The sequence below is a fragment of the Pieris napi genome, chromosome 1 (genome assembly GCF_905475465.1).
Source record: "Pieris napi chromosome 1, ilPieNapi1.2, whole genome shotgun sequence".
In the NCBI taxonomy this organism is placed as follows: Eukaryota; Metazoa; Arthropoda; class Insecta; order Lepidoptera; family Pieridae; genus Pieris; species Pieris napi.
Window position 1 is genome coordinate 1,730,190 of NC_062234.1, and position 12,462 is coordinate 1,742,651.

The 12,462-nt window shown below is 34.6% G+C and overlaps 1 protein-coding gene across 2 annotated transcripts in view; it reads left to right on the forward strand.

Moving 5' to 3' along the window:
* Positions 1–12,462, forward strand: part of LOC125054649 (protein pellino) — a 74,048-nt gene that overhangs the window by 16,327 nt on the left and 45,259 nt on the right. For both annotated transcript variants that reach the window (XM_047656665.1, XM_047656670.1), the window contains exon 3: positions 10,689–10,920. In XM_047656665.1, coding sequence (XP_047512621.1) covers positions 10,689–10,920 — 232 coding nt within the window. The remainder of the gene's footprint in view (positions 1–10,688; positions 10,921–12,462) is intronic.

Here is a 12,462-nt window from a genome sequence, read left to right on the forward strand (position 1 = left end):
ATTTTGAAGTAATAAAAACGGAAGTTCCGTTAACTAACTTCCTGTTTTGGTTTTGGCTATGAATAGATCAACATTATTAATCAATTACAAAATATGTAACGTAATTTGGTGTATTAAAATTACTACGTACTAATACTCGTAGTATGGTCTAGAGCTTTTGATAATGCGTCCGGCACAAAAAAATAAAAATACCTTTAACTAATACATTTCCTTAACGAAAAATCCATAATATTTCCTCGAAAATTAACAAATACAAAACACAATCTTACAAAGTAGGGTTTTTTATTTTTGGGCTTTTGTTGTCGCGCAAACTCAAACTCAAAATATCTTTATTCAAGTGGGTAACCAAGTACACTTTTGAATTGTCAAGTTAAATTAATTGTAAATTTACATTTACTACCAGTTCGCAAGTCAAGAGCGTAGAGCGGTTAAGAAGAACTGGCAAGAAACTTTCCGCCACTCTTTTTAATCGCCAAGTATAGTCATTCATACAAATTGTTTGAACTGGACCAAATCAATCCCAAGGATTAGGATCATTTAAGTATTCCTCAAATTTATAAAACGCTTTATTGATTAATTTCCGTTTAACGAGGGCTTTGAATTTATTTAAGGATAATACTCTAATTTCGCTTGGGAGTTTGTTGTAAAAACGAATACAATTTCCATATAAGGAGTGGTTTATCTTTTGGAGCCTGGTTGGTCGTACACTCAAATTAGTTCTATTCCGCGCACCAAGACTATGTGAAACCAGCTGCCCACTGAATTATTTCCGAACCAATTCGATTAACAATCCTTTAAAAAAAGATCGTGCCAATTCTTAAAAAGCAATGCGCTCGCGAGCCCTCCGGCATTGAGTGTTCATGTTCTTAAAATCAGTTAAGCCTCCTGCATATTTGTCTCTTGTTCTATAAAAAAAATGATAAGGAAATCGGTCTTTGGATATTCGGTCTGTTAATGTTAACTGTTCGAGCACGCGACGTCAGAAGGTGAAGTTAATGCGTAGATGTGTCGTGACGTCGTCGTACTGCGCAGATTTCTTCGGTTCATTGAACATTTGTCCTCCTCACACCCCGGATCTAACTGATATAACACTTGTTTGTCTATATCGATATTAAGAAATTTATTATCTATTGATATTATAAATTACTATGTGTTTTAATGTAAATCGCTTCATTTTTTTTATTGTGTAATCCTAAAGCTATCATTATATATGACAAAAAACAATTAGGTATACTAAATATATATCGCAAATGCAATACCTAATATTTACAAAAAGGTTAACACATTTACGAAAGGAAATTCGTAAATGTTTAAAAAAGGAATTTTATTGTTTTAAATTTATAGAGAAAGTTTTTTAGCAAAAAAAAAAACGTGTGTGCACCTACTTATGTACACGCGTTAGTAAGTTATATTTTTTTGGCGTAACAAGATAAAAATCTTTATTAAAAGTTTGTGGAAAAAGGACCCTAACAATAGAAAAAAATTACTCTCATAATTTTTCCCTTACGCGCCAAGAGAAGTATTTAACTTCAAAAAAACTAAAATGTTGACTACAGGCAGTCCTCGTACTTATTGCATGTTAGGTTCTCGAAATATGCGACGTAAATCGAAAAGACGTAAGTCGAGACATATTTTTTCGTATGTTTACATGTAAAACTCAAGGGTAAGGATCCACACGAACTCGAAATTAAAAAAAACTGCATTTATAACAAAGGATATACATACTTTATTATCAAAAGAAAGTTCTTAAAATAATTATATGTATATGCACTTATGAAATGGTTTTGTTATTGACGTTGAAACTTGTTTCAAAATTAGGATCATTTTCTTCAAAGATTTTCATGGCATTCTCCAAATTTGCACAAGACAAGTGAATTCTCTTATGCCGGAAATCGAAACAAATGACGTATGTTTGAGGAATAGTGAAACGCCGAATAGCATATAATCGCTTGATAGTGTCCTGGGTATGTTTTATACGAAGAAGCGACCAGACATACTCCAACACTTGAAAAATTTTATCACCAGAGTTAATTGCGCGTAGATTTTTTTAAAACGTAGCAAACAAATATTATAAACGTCATTATTTCCTACAAAAAAATTGTTTGCTTTTTATCCGCTGGGTTTTTCTATTTACGTCACGTACATTAAGAGCTATAAATTAAAAGATAAGTATTATATATATTTAATTTTTAACATACAATTTATCACTCATTATTTGTTAATGAAAATCTATTTATAACTGTCGCTTTACTGCACTTAGTTAAAATTGAATAATAACTATTTAAAACATTAATTAGAGTCGTGTAAAAGCAATTTTAACTGACTGTCAGTATATATGTAAAAGTTCATGTAAAAGAATACGACTGACTTTTGCAAATTACTAGCGCTCGTGTATATATAATCTGAGCTGTGAAAAACTGACGTTATCGTAATGACGTGTATACTTGACAGTTAACAAACGTCATGGGGATACAAAAAACTCAAACCACATGTCGTATATTTAATTTGAGTATGTCTGGGAGCTCTGGGATCTTGCTCTATCACTTTGAATGTCTATAGTATAACATTGATAAGGGTTCAATAAAGGTGAAGATCAAAATGTCAGACGCATATAGATTCCATTACGATTATTAAGTATGAGTATGTAACTTTGTTGTGTATTTCTTCTGCCTCGTTTCATCACCGTACGAGCCGTAATAACTTGATGGAAGTCCGCCATGGTCCGCTTCAAAAGACAATTTCTTTGGAACTATGGAATCGACTCCCGATGTGGGTCTTCCCTGTGTGGTAGTTTCACAACCAATTTAGAAGGCTTTAGTAATACAGCATTCAAAAGTATTGTTTAATATTGTTTAACAACGATGATTCGTCTTGAATGTATCGAGAGATGTAAAAGTAGAAATATAGAAAATCTGTTAGATGCGAGTATTAGTAGAAGAATCACTTTGACCAGATTAATTATAGGAATACGGGGTTAGTTATAAATAACTAGCTGACCCGGCAAACGTTGTTTTGTCATGTATATTATTTCTATGAAACATCTTTTTAGTTCAATAAAAATAACTATAAGGGTTGTATGTATCTTTTAATGCCACATAATAAAAAAATAAAAAATAAAATATTTTCCAAAAAATAAAAATTTCGCCTCTTTATGGCGTATGACAGCTTCGCAGAATCTGTGGGTGATTTCCCAAATGCGGTCACTGTCCGAGCTTGTAACTGCTACTCTCACAATGCAGTATCCATCAATGTCAGTGTAACGTTATGTACTAGCACTAACACAAATACAAAACTATATTTAACTATGTTGAGTGATTGCGTGGTCTACCGGAGCCTTGCCTTCTAATGAAATAAGTTCACGAAAACATGAATTGGGAACTGTGTATGATGCTTGCCTCCTTTACTTATATGTTACCATATTCAAATTAAACAGATATAATACCGATAATAAGACCGAACGCTCCTGTAGATTATTAAAAGAGCAGGTTGATCTAGTTCTTAGCGTAAATTAAACACTCCAATAATTACTTGATTCACTGTAATTCATTTCTTTCACTTCAATGACTTAACATAAACTGTATAAGTTATATCTATTCCCTACTCCGACTTGATCATTTCACTTCGGGCAGATGTTCGACGTCAATTCGTAAACAACCGAACGAGTGAAATGAGCAACTGTGGCACATGCGCACTGTAGCAAGATTCTTCAAAATATGTTTCATAAAAATGTTTTGAATTTAATTAAATAGCTAGCACTATAAAAATGAATCTATTACGAATTACCAAAGAGGTGAGTGTTAATAAATTAATTAAGCAGTGATTGTCTATTAATAAACAAGGAATGAGGAAATTTTTTGGATATTGTTGCCAAAGTATGTGTAATAGGCAACGACTATAATATTTATTTCTTATACAAAGTTTATTAAAAAGTATGTTCTATAAAAAGTAGTATTTTGTAGGCGGTTTAACAAATGCGAATATGAATACGTCGAAGATTTTATACAAATATTGGATGTTATCGTAAGGTTATGTTGGTGTTTAAACCAGTGTTTCCCAACAATTATTGTTTACTGTGTTCCGTTAACAATTGCCTAATGATTTCTTCCTAAAACCTGTCATTTAAGTTTCTTAAGTAAACAATTCAATGTATAATATTAAACTTCTGTATGTTACATAGGGGGCATAAGGCTGAGGTGAATGGCTCAAAGAAGGTTGGGAAACTCTGGTTTAAACCGTTGTAAAATACATGGTAGTGACATATATTTATTATATACATTAATAAACTAAATAAACTTTTTCACAGTAAACATGTATTTTGTTTTTCGAATATATTTCATTTCTACTCTTGCGTACATTTTGAAGAATATGGATTCAATTATAATGGAGCCATTTACTATGGAGTGAGTTTCATCACCGGACGTCGAATACGAAATTCTACCCGTATCACCTTGACGTCCGTCGTTCCACAACTTAACGTTATTTGAAGCACTTTTTGCCGTGTTATTGAAGTATTTCCGAACCAATTGGACTTAGTGTCTTCCCGTACCGCGTACCAAAAGTAGAAATAAATAGATCTGGTTATTTAGTTTATTTATTTATTTGGGAAACAAAACAGATACATCTCTATACAATAAAAAAAAGTTAAAAAATAAAACATAAAATAAACACATTGGATGTATCCACAAAAGTTTCACTGATAAAAAATATGATATAAAGCAAAGCCAAACAAATGATGACAGCACAAAATTTATAAATCCGGAGAACTACAAACATACTAGTAGCTATGAAAGAAGAAAGATACAAGGATTAAGACATTAATAGTTGTGTTTAATTATTCTTAAATGAAGCAGTAGAGGAATGCGATAAAGTCTATGTTAGCGGCAGAATCCAAAGTAGAACAAATCCTGTGAAGAGGCTCGCGAAACCCAATGTTGGTTGGTTAGGAGGGTTAATCTTGAATGATTAACTAGAACTAGGGTCACCGTAAAAATTCATACATATAATTAGACTGTTCAATCATGTTCTTTACACTTGCGGTGGTACACTTTTCAAAAGAAAGGATGGTGATCCATCCCTGCAAGTCCCGATCTCCCCAAGCTATTTTTAACAGTGGATTGCCCGGTCTGTGAATGATACTTGTTGTGTCAAGTATCTTCACCAAATAATAATTTTCGGTGGTGCCTTTGGGTTTTAGGGGGTATGCACAATCGCGAGTCTCACATAACACTCCCGCACTAAGCGGTATATGTAAAAAAAAGTTCCTAAAGATCTTTCCATCATACCGTCTAAGCATTAAATTTTTCCAAATTTATTAGGTAATGTTTTCATACTGTAATATCGTGATGGCAACCCAAAATGTGCAAATAATAGCGTGCTTACCAGACTTTGAAACCTATTCTTAATCGGAACTCTAGCGAATACTGTTGTAAAGATTGTACTCCATGAATACAACTGGAAATATAGAGACTAGCAAGTTGATTTTCTTTTTAAATGGAATATTTAAATATAAAGTTATGCCAGTAGTTGTTTAGAAATTCGGTTGATAGTTTTTATATAGAAGAAGGGGCACACGGGCAGATGGCTCACCTGATAAGTGATAACGCCGCCCATGGACACTCTCAATTCTAGAGGGCTTGCGAGTGAATTGGCAGCCTTTTATGAAAGCTCTTTTCTTAAAAGACCCTTATTTGTAAGTCTTATTGGTTCGAAAATACTTCAGTGGGTAGCTGGTTCCACAAATCGGTGGTGCGCGGCAGAACTGCCTTGAATAACGCTCAGTTGTGGAACGACAGCCATTGTTCTGCCTTGATGTCCGATGATGAAGACCAGAAGTATTAATCTGAACAACTCCTCTGAACACTGTGACAAGTTCCTATTTGGTACATCATTAATTCACCAACAAAATTCGCAGTATCTAATTTTATTCACAGACTAATTAAGACGTATATTTAGAGAAACTCAGCTAGAGAAATTTAATGTCTGATTACTTAATTAGCAGCTGTATAAATATTTTTTAGCTTCCCAATGGATCTTAGGTGAACTAATGTTTTGAGTACGTATTAAATGGGTTATTAGTAGAAAAACTTGTCTGTTATGTCACGAGTTATGAGTTACACAATAGCACAAAGGCTGCACTTGTTCGGCTTCCCATGCCGCATCCAGTCGACATTGTCCAATTTCTTGCCATTACTGTGATTCCTATATAAGAATAAAAACTGTGTGAATTGAAGCGTTTATTGTCTTTGCCCTCGTTGGCTGCTGAGGTGGGCTAAGCGTTAGCGGATATATTTATGTTTAATTGAAATATTCTTCGCTTATACACACGCGCTTCACACGTAGATCACAGCAGCAGCAGTTTCAATATAATGTTCTAAAATATATAACATAAGATTTACAATAAAAAAATATGACATTCCCAAAAACAGCTAAAACAAAACCATAATTACTTTAACTTAATAATTACTTAAACAAACGCAGATCCGGTACGTCAAAGGGCAAAATGCAGTCTCGTACGTACCTAGCTAAGCTCTAGAAAGTATAGAAAGTATAGCTGCTGCGTAGCAGAGAGCCTAGAGTAGGTGTTACAACATACCCTACAACCTTCATTGTTGCGAGAGGATTACAGCTCGCATATAGAAAAAATAAACTACAGACATTCAAGTAATACAATTATGTAGGGTTGACACGTCAAACAAAAGACGAAACGATTGTTTGTGATTGGTCTACATTCTCGGGCTTATTATTTTTATAAGAAGACAGACAAGAGATCCTATAGAAGTCCAAAAGAGTTTACCACAAAGCTCTTCTAACCGCTATCGCTTTTTACTTAAACGTACCCATTGTTGTGACAATTGAGCACAAACTTATGGGACACGTCATGACATCACTCGGGCGAATGCAAGAACATCCGGAGATTTTATTGTTGTATAGAAATGTTCAACGGGCCATCAAAGTGTATGATAATTTCTCTCCTTAATTGGATTTCCTTGGACATTATAACGGTGATGCTATCGTGATGGGACTATGTGGCCTATAAGACGGAAGCTACTTGCTTATGTATGTATGTGCGGGTTTTTGTGGTTCCAATTTTGAATTCGAGTACGGGTACTGTCAATTATTCTTAAAACGCCGGCAGCGCGCTTGCGAAGCCTTCTGGCAGTGCGAGTGTCCGTGGGTGGTCCATGGGTGGTTAAAACATAGAGTAGAGAGCACGCACCCATTAGGATATATATGGGCCTTTCTCTACTAACTGGAAACTTGTCTATTGAAAGTTGTCCCAACCCTATTCTTCTAGAAAATTAAAAATATAATACGTTTAGTCGATAGATAGTTATAATATAAATACATATAAACAAGAAACCATTGTAATTTTCCCTTATTTTTCGAATTATAAGCAATTTTGTAAAAAAATGCGGCAGAGGACTGTTTTGCCACCCAGAGGACTGTTTTTTTTCACCCAGATAAAAGTTTATGTCAAAGTTTATATGAAGAAAAACACAATATTAATCAATAGATGTAATCAAATAAATTCTCTTCTTTATTGAATACTGTATCACATACAGAATTTAAAGACATATTTATCAGGAACAAATTACGAGCTTAGCTCTCTAAGTAAAGAATTAAAATAATTATAATCAAAATTAAGCTTAGGTATTACTAAGAATCAGCCTTGGTTACTTATCAATGCAGACTTATTTCTTAAAAACAGGTACAGGTATATTAAAATAATAAAATATTCGTTTCCCTTTTAGAGCAATATCTGGGTTTGGCAACTTATTTAATACTTGGTCAAAGGGCACATCAGAAACATCATTTTCATCGACTCTGATGTGTGTCCTATGTCATCACAAATTTTTAAGAAGGTCACTGTTAGTTCGCCTTCTACCGTGTCTATCTTATTGATTACTGCAGCATAACAATATTCAGTGTTTCTTACTAGAAATTTAACCAAGACGTAATCACCGATGGTGTAATTCTGTTGGTTGATTCCAAGCTGTCAATATCACTTCCTGTAGCGACGACGGCATCAGCGGTTCTCATGAAGGTCGCTCCAATGCCATCAAGGGCCCCTTTGCCATGGCCACTCTCTGAATAGTTCCAGGTAAACTTCTTCAAATTTAAAATCTTTTGTTGAAGCCTTGATGCTAGGATGTAAAACATCGTTTTGTTTCTGTATTGAGTTACGGGTCCATCGCTGACGAAGTGGATACTCTTCATGTTAGGTGGGAGAGTTTTAAAGATTGGCTGCAAATGTGCCCATATAGCAGCTGGTGAATGTGTGAGATTTTTGGAAACGGTGCAATAAGACTTGATAGAGTTTTTGGTATACACTACCACAGTATGAATACTTAGCTGAAGTCTCGACCCTCCAAAATGAAATGCTTGTATTTCTTGAACGTATTTAGAACAATAATTTTCCGAAAAAACCATATGTATGATAGCGTCTTCGTCGGTATGGTTTTGTTTGTATTTCTTGATAGCATTGTATTGATGGGTAATGTTTCTGTCGTGTTGATAATAATAGGCTTCCAAATCCTCGTGCAGCTCTTCTATTAGTTCTCGAGGGCGAACCGTTAACGTTTTCTTTAGGTATTTGTTAAGTGTTCGAGCATTCTTGGTCTTAGGGTCGTTGTAAGTTTGTTTCTCAGATATCCATTTTTTTATATCTGATATCTTAATCTTTCTGCAATTCGTTTCTGCTCTTTTATTTCTTCTTTGGTTTTAGGTTTCTTCTTTGGTGGCATTGCGGCTATACTAAAACAATAAAGCATACTTTCAATATTTAAAAAAAACCGTAAGGGTTTAAAACCTTCCAAAACCCATAATAATAGAAAGCAAAAGACCTGAATTAGCTTGACAAGCCAATGTAAGAAAGAAAGAGGCTATCGGCAAGAAGTAGGTTAGTGCAGACTATAAAGAATATTAATAAAATACACGGACGTCAAATAAAACAGTCCTCTGTCACATTGAACAGTCCTCTGTGTTATAAATTTCCAGAGGACTGTTGCACAGAGGACTGTTATTTTTACGTAAAAATGGCATATTACGTATCAGTTTTTCATATTACTTCATAACAAAGAAACAGCTACAAATGATCACAATGAGTAATTTTCTTGTTAAATAAATATAATTATAACACATAAAACACCGTAAAAAATACTTACCAGAGGAATGTTCTCTCAACCCTACAGAGACGTGGCTGCCACACAGAAGAGGAGTTGTTACTCCGTAAAATTGCGGCGACTTGTTTAGCAAGGCGACCGAGTAAACTTCACACTGTTAACTTGCCGTTTCACTCGAAATGTAGCCACAATAGTATTTAATATTTTTGTGGCGCGATATTGAAATTGTGACAGAGGACTGTTCAAAAAATGTTTGGACAAAATTAGAACACTAGTTTTTAGTACTTAAAAATTATCTAAAATTATAATTGTTTTTTGTTAACATGCATTCAATATTCTTTATGTTCATAGAGTTATAAGATTTTACATTTTTAAATACTACTAATAAAAACCGAACCGAATCATACTCGATCCGGAATTAGGACATGACAGAGGACTGTTTTTAGTGGCTTTTAGACCAAATTTATGAAATGAATATGATTCTAAATTATTGATTAAGCTTGGCTACTTAACTAACAGGTTATATATTATGAGTTTTAATAAATAAAACTATGCATTTAGATAGCCAAAGTAAAAAAAAATGCTTGGACCATGATTTTCCTGTTAGTAGAGAAAGGCCCATATATAAGATATTAAAGAAATTTAAAAAAATATTCGTCGAATTTTTAAATGATTTAATTTGATTGATAAAACCTCTTTCTTCGGTTTTCTTAACTAATTAAAGTGTCTTCAGCGTGCAATTGTCATCCCTGAGGTCGTATGTCCGATCCCGGGCAGTGCACCAATGGACTTTCTATGTGCGCATTTAACATTCGCTCGAACGGGGAAGGAAAACATCGTGAGAACACCGGCTTGCCCTAGACACAAAAAGTCGACGGCCTGTATCAGGAGGGTGATCACTTACTTGCCTATTAGTTTAGTCATTAAAAAAATACAGAAATCTGAGGCCCAGACCTAAAAAGGTTGTGACGCTCCTGATTTATTTGTAGTTAAAATGAAAACGCAATTCATACTACACGCTTTAGGTAGAGGTTAAATTGTATAATAGACAGGTTCGTCTTGCATTTTCTCGTCTGTCGTCGACGCTATAATTATCACGTAGGCTATTTTAATTAAGTAAATGGGGCATTAAAAGCTTTTGTTCCGTGTCTGTTGCAACGGAGCGTCATCGTGTGGCGTGATGATTTTAAGTCATTTATAAATACATTTTATAAATCATTACTTTATAGCAAATTCTTTACAGTATTGCGATGTTGAATTAATGTTTCTAAAGTTTAGAATAGTCCTGTCATGTGCGCTCTATATATAGAGATGCTTCCCGGATGCTTTGCTAAATAATATGGCATTAAGATATTTATTTACTTCTGTCATATTAAAAAGTACTAAGATACTATTACATGCGCATACAGTGCTCCTTTTTTGCAAAAGTTTATTTTATAAACAGACACCTCTAGGTTTTTAAGTTGACGATTTATGGATAATATTACAAGTAGGTACTAGTTTATACCGGTATATACTGGTATGTACCAGTATACACCAGAATATAATATTATTGAACCTTTCCAGATACAACGGCTTCCTACCGGCCGGCGAACGCGGACGGCGCAGAAGCAAATTCGTATTATACAGAAGGCCGCAACCAAATGGTGTGCGAAGGTCTAAACACTATGTGGTGAAGACACCACACAGCAGTAAAGCAATTCTCGACGCGAGCCAGCACTCCATATCCTACACGTTGAGCCGCAGTCATGCGGTCATTGTTGAATACACAGAGGACATGGAAACGGATATGTTTCAGGTGAGTTTATAAAAAATTATATATATTAATATTTTTGTTTATTGGACCCCTGCATAGTATGCCTATCAGGCACGCGATCAGGCAGATGTGTCGGCAAAAAACTAAGCAGTAGGGGAGTGTGAAATCCTAAAAAGGGACTTTAAATAAAAGGCTTGGGCGTCTACCGCCGGGTCCGGGTGACAACTACTCCAGAAATATCCTTATATTTATGGACGAGTAGGAGCCCGTTGGTACCTCTTGTTCTCTTTCTCTTAGTGACATATTTGTGAATGTTATTTGTTCAAGCAACATGTTGGATAACCCATCCCGGGATACTCTCATGCCAGTCTCGAACTCCAGATCGCACCTGGCTCTTTTGAAAGTCGATCAGTCAACAAGTAAATGAACCGCAGTTTGGGCGGAAGGATGGGGTTGGCCTTTGATCACATCCTTTTATTTATTTATAAGTTCTAAAATAACGTGTGTGCATACAATTATATAAGGAAATTATATCAAATTTTACGCACATACACATCAATTATATTAGTACATAAGCAAGCTGGCAAGGGAAAAATTAAACAAGCAACCACAAAATAAAAAAATAAACCGAAAAAAAAATACGTTTATTATGGAATATAAAATATTACTTATTCGACGTCATTAAATTTGTATAGGTATACATCCCTACTCATCGGCAAAGAAGACAGAGAATATAGGCCGAGATAAAAAGCCGCTGTAAAAAACTCTCGGAATAAACTAAACCGAATTTAAAAAACTATAATAACTAAAACTAAATGGAAACTTAATCCTCATAAAGAGCATGATAAACAAAGTTACGGTAGAAGATTGTTGTAAAATATATCAATAAGAATAATAGTAATCAAGTTGTAAGAGCGAGATAGCCTATTCACTGGACCATTAAAAGTAGCAGTTTTCGACATTTAGGTGATGTTTCTCTCTGTCAATCGATATTTGGATTTGAGGCACATACACAAGTTAGCGCACAGCCGGGGATCGAACCTACGAGCCAAGAGATGAGCCACTAGGGCAACACTGCTTTTTTCATTTAAGATATGAGGACACGTCATTCTATATTAATAACTTTCGGAATATTAATCCCGATAAATAGTTTAAACATGGTTTGATTACATAGATAGATTAAAGGAAAGCGCCAATACTGACCCCCACATCATATACGACCCCTTGTGGGGTGGATAATCACATATGTGGCAAAATGGGATTTAGGGGAGATATCAGGCCGCTAATTGTATACATTTTATCTCATCATACATAATTTGGAGTTGTTAATTGACAATTTAATAATATACAGTAATAACTCTATATAACGATACTCAAGGGACTGTGCTTCTTTTGACTTTACAAAGAGTTGTCGTTAAATGGAAAGAAAAAAATCAGTATGTATTAGAAAAATAAAAAGTTTATGTCAGACTAGTGTTAGTAATTAAATAAAGAGCAGTGTTGGCCTAGCGGTTTCAGCGTGCGACTCTCATACCTGTCGAAGGTTCGATCCCCGACTGTGCACCAATGGACTTTCATTCTATG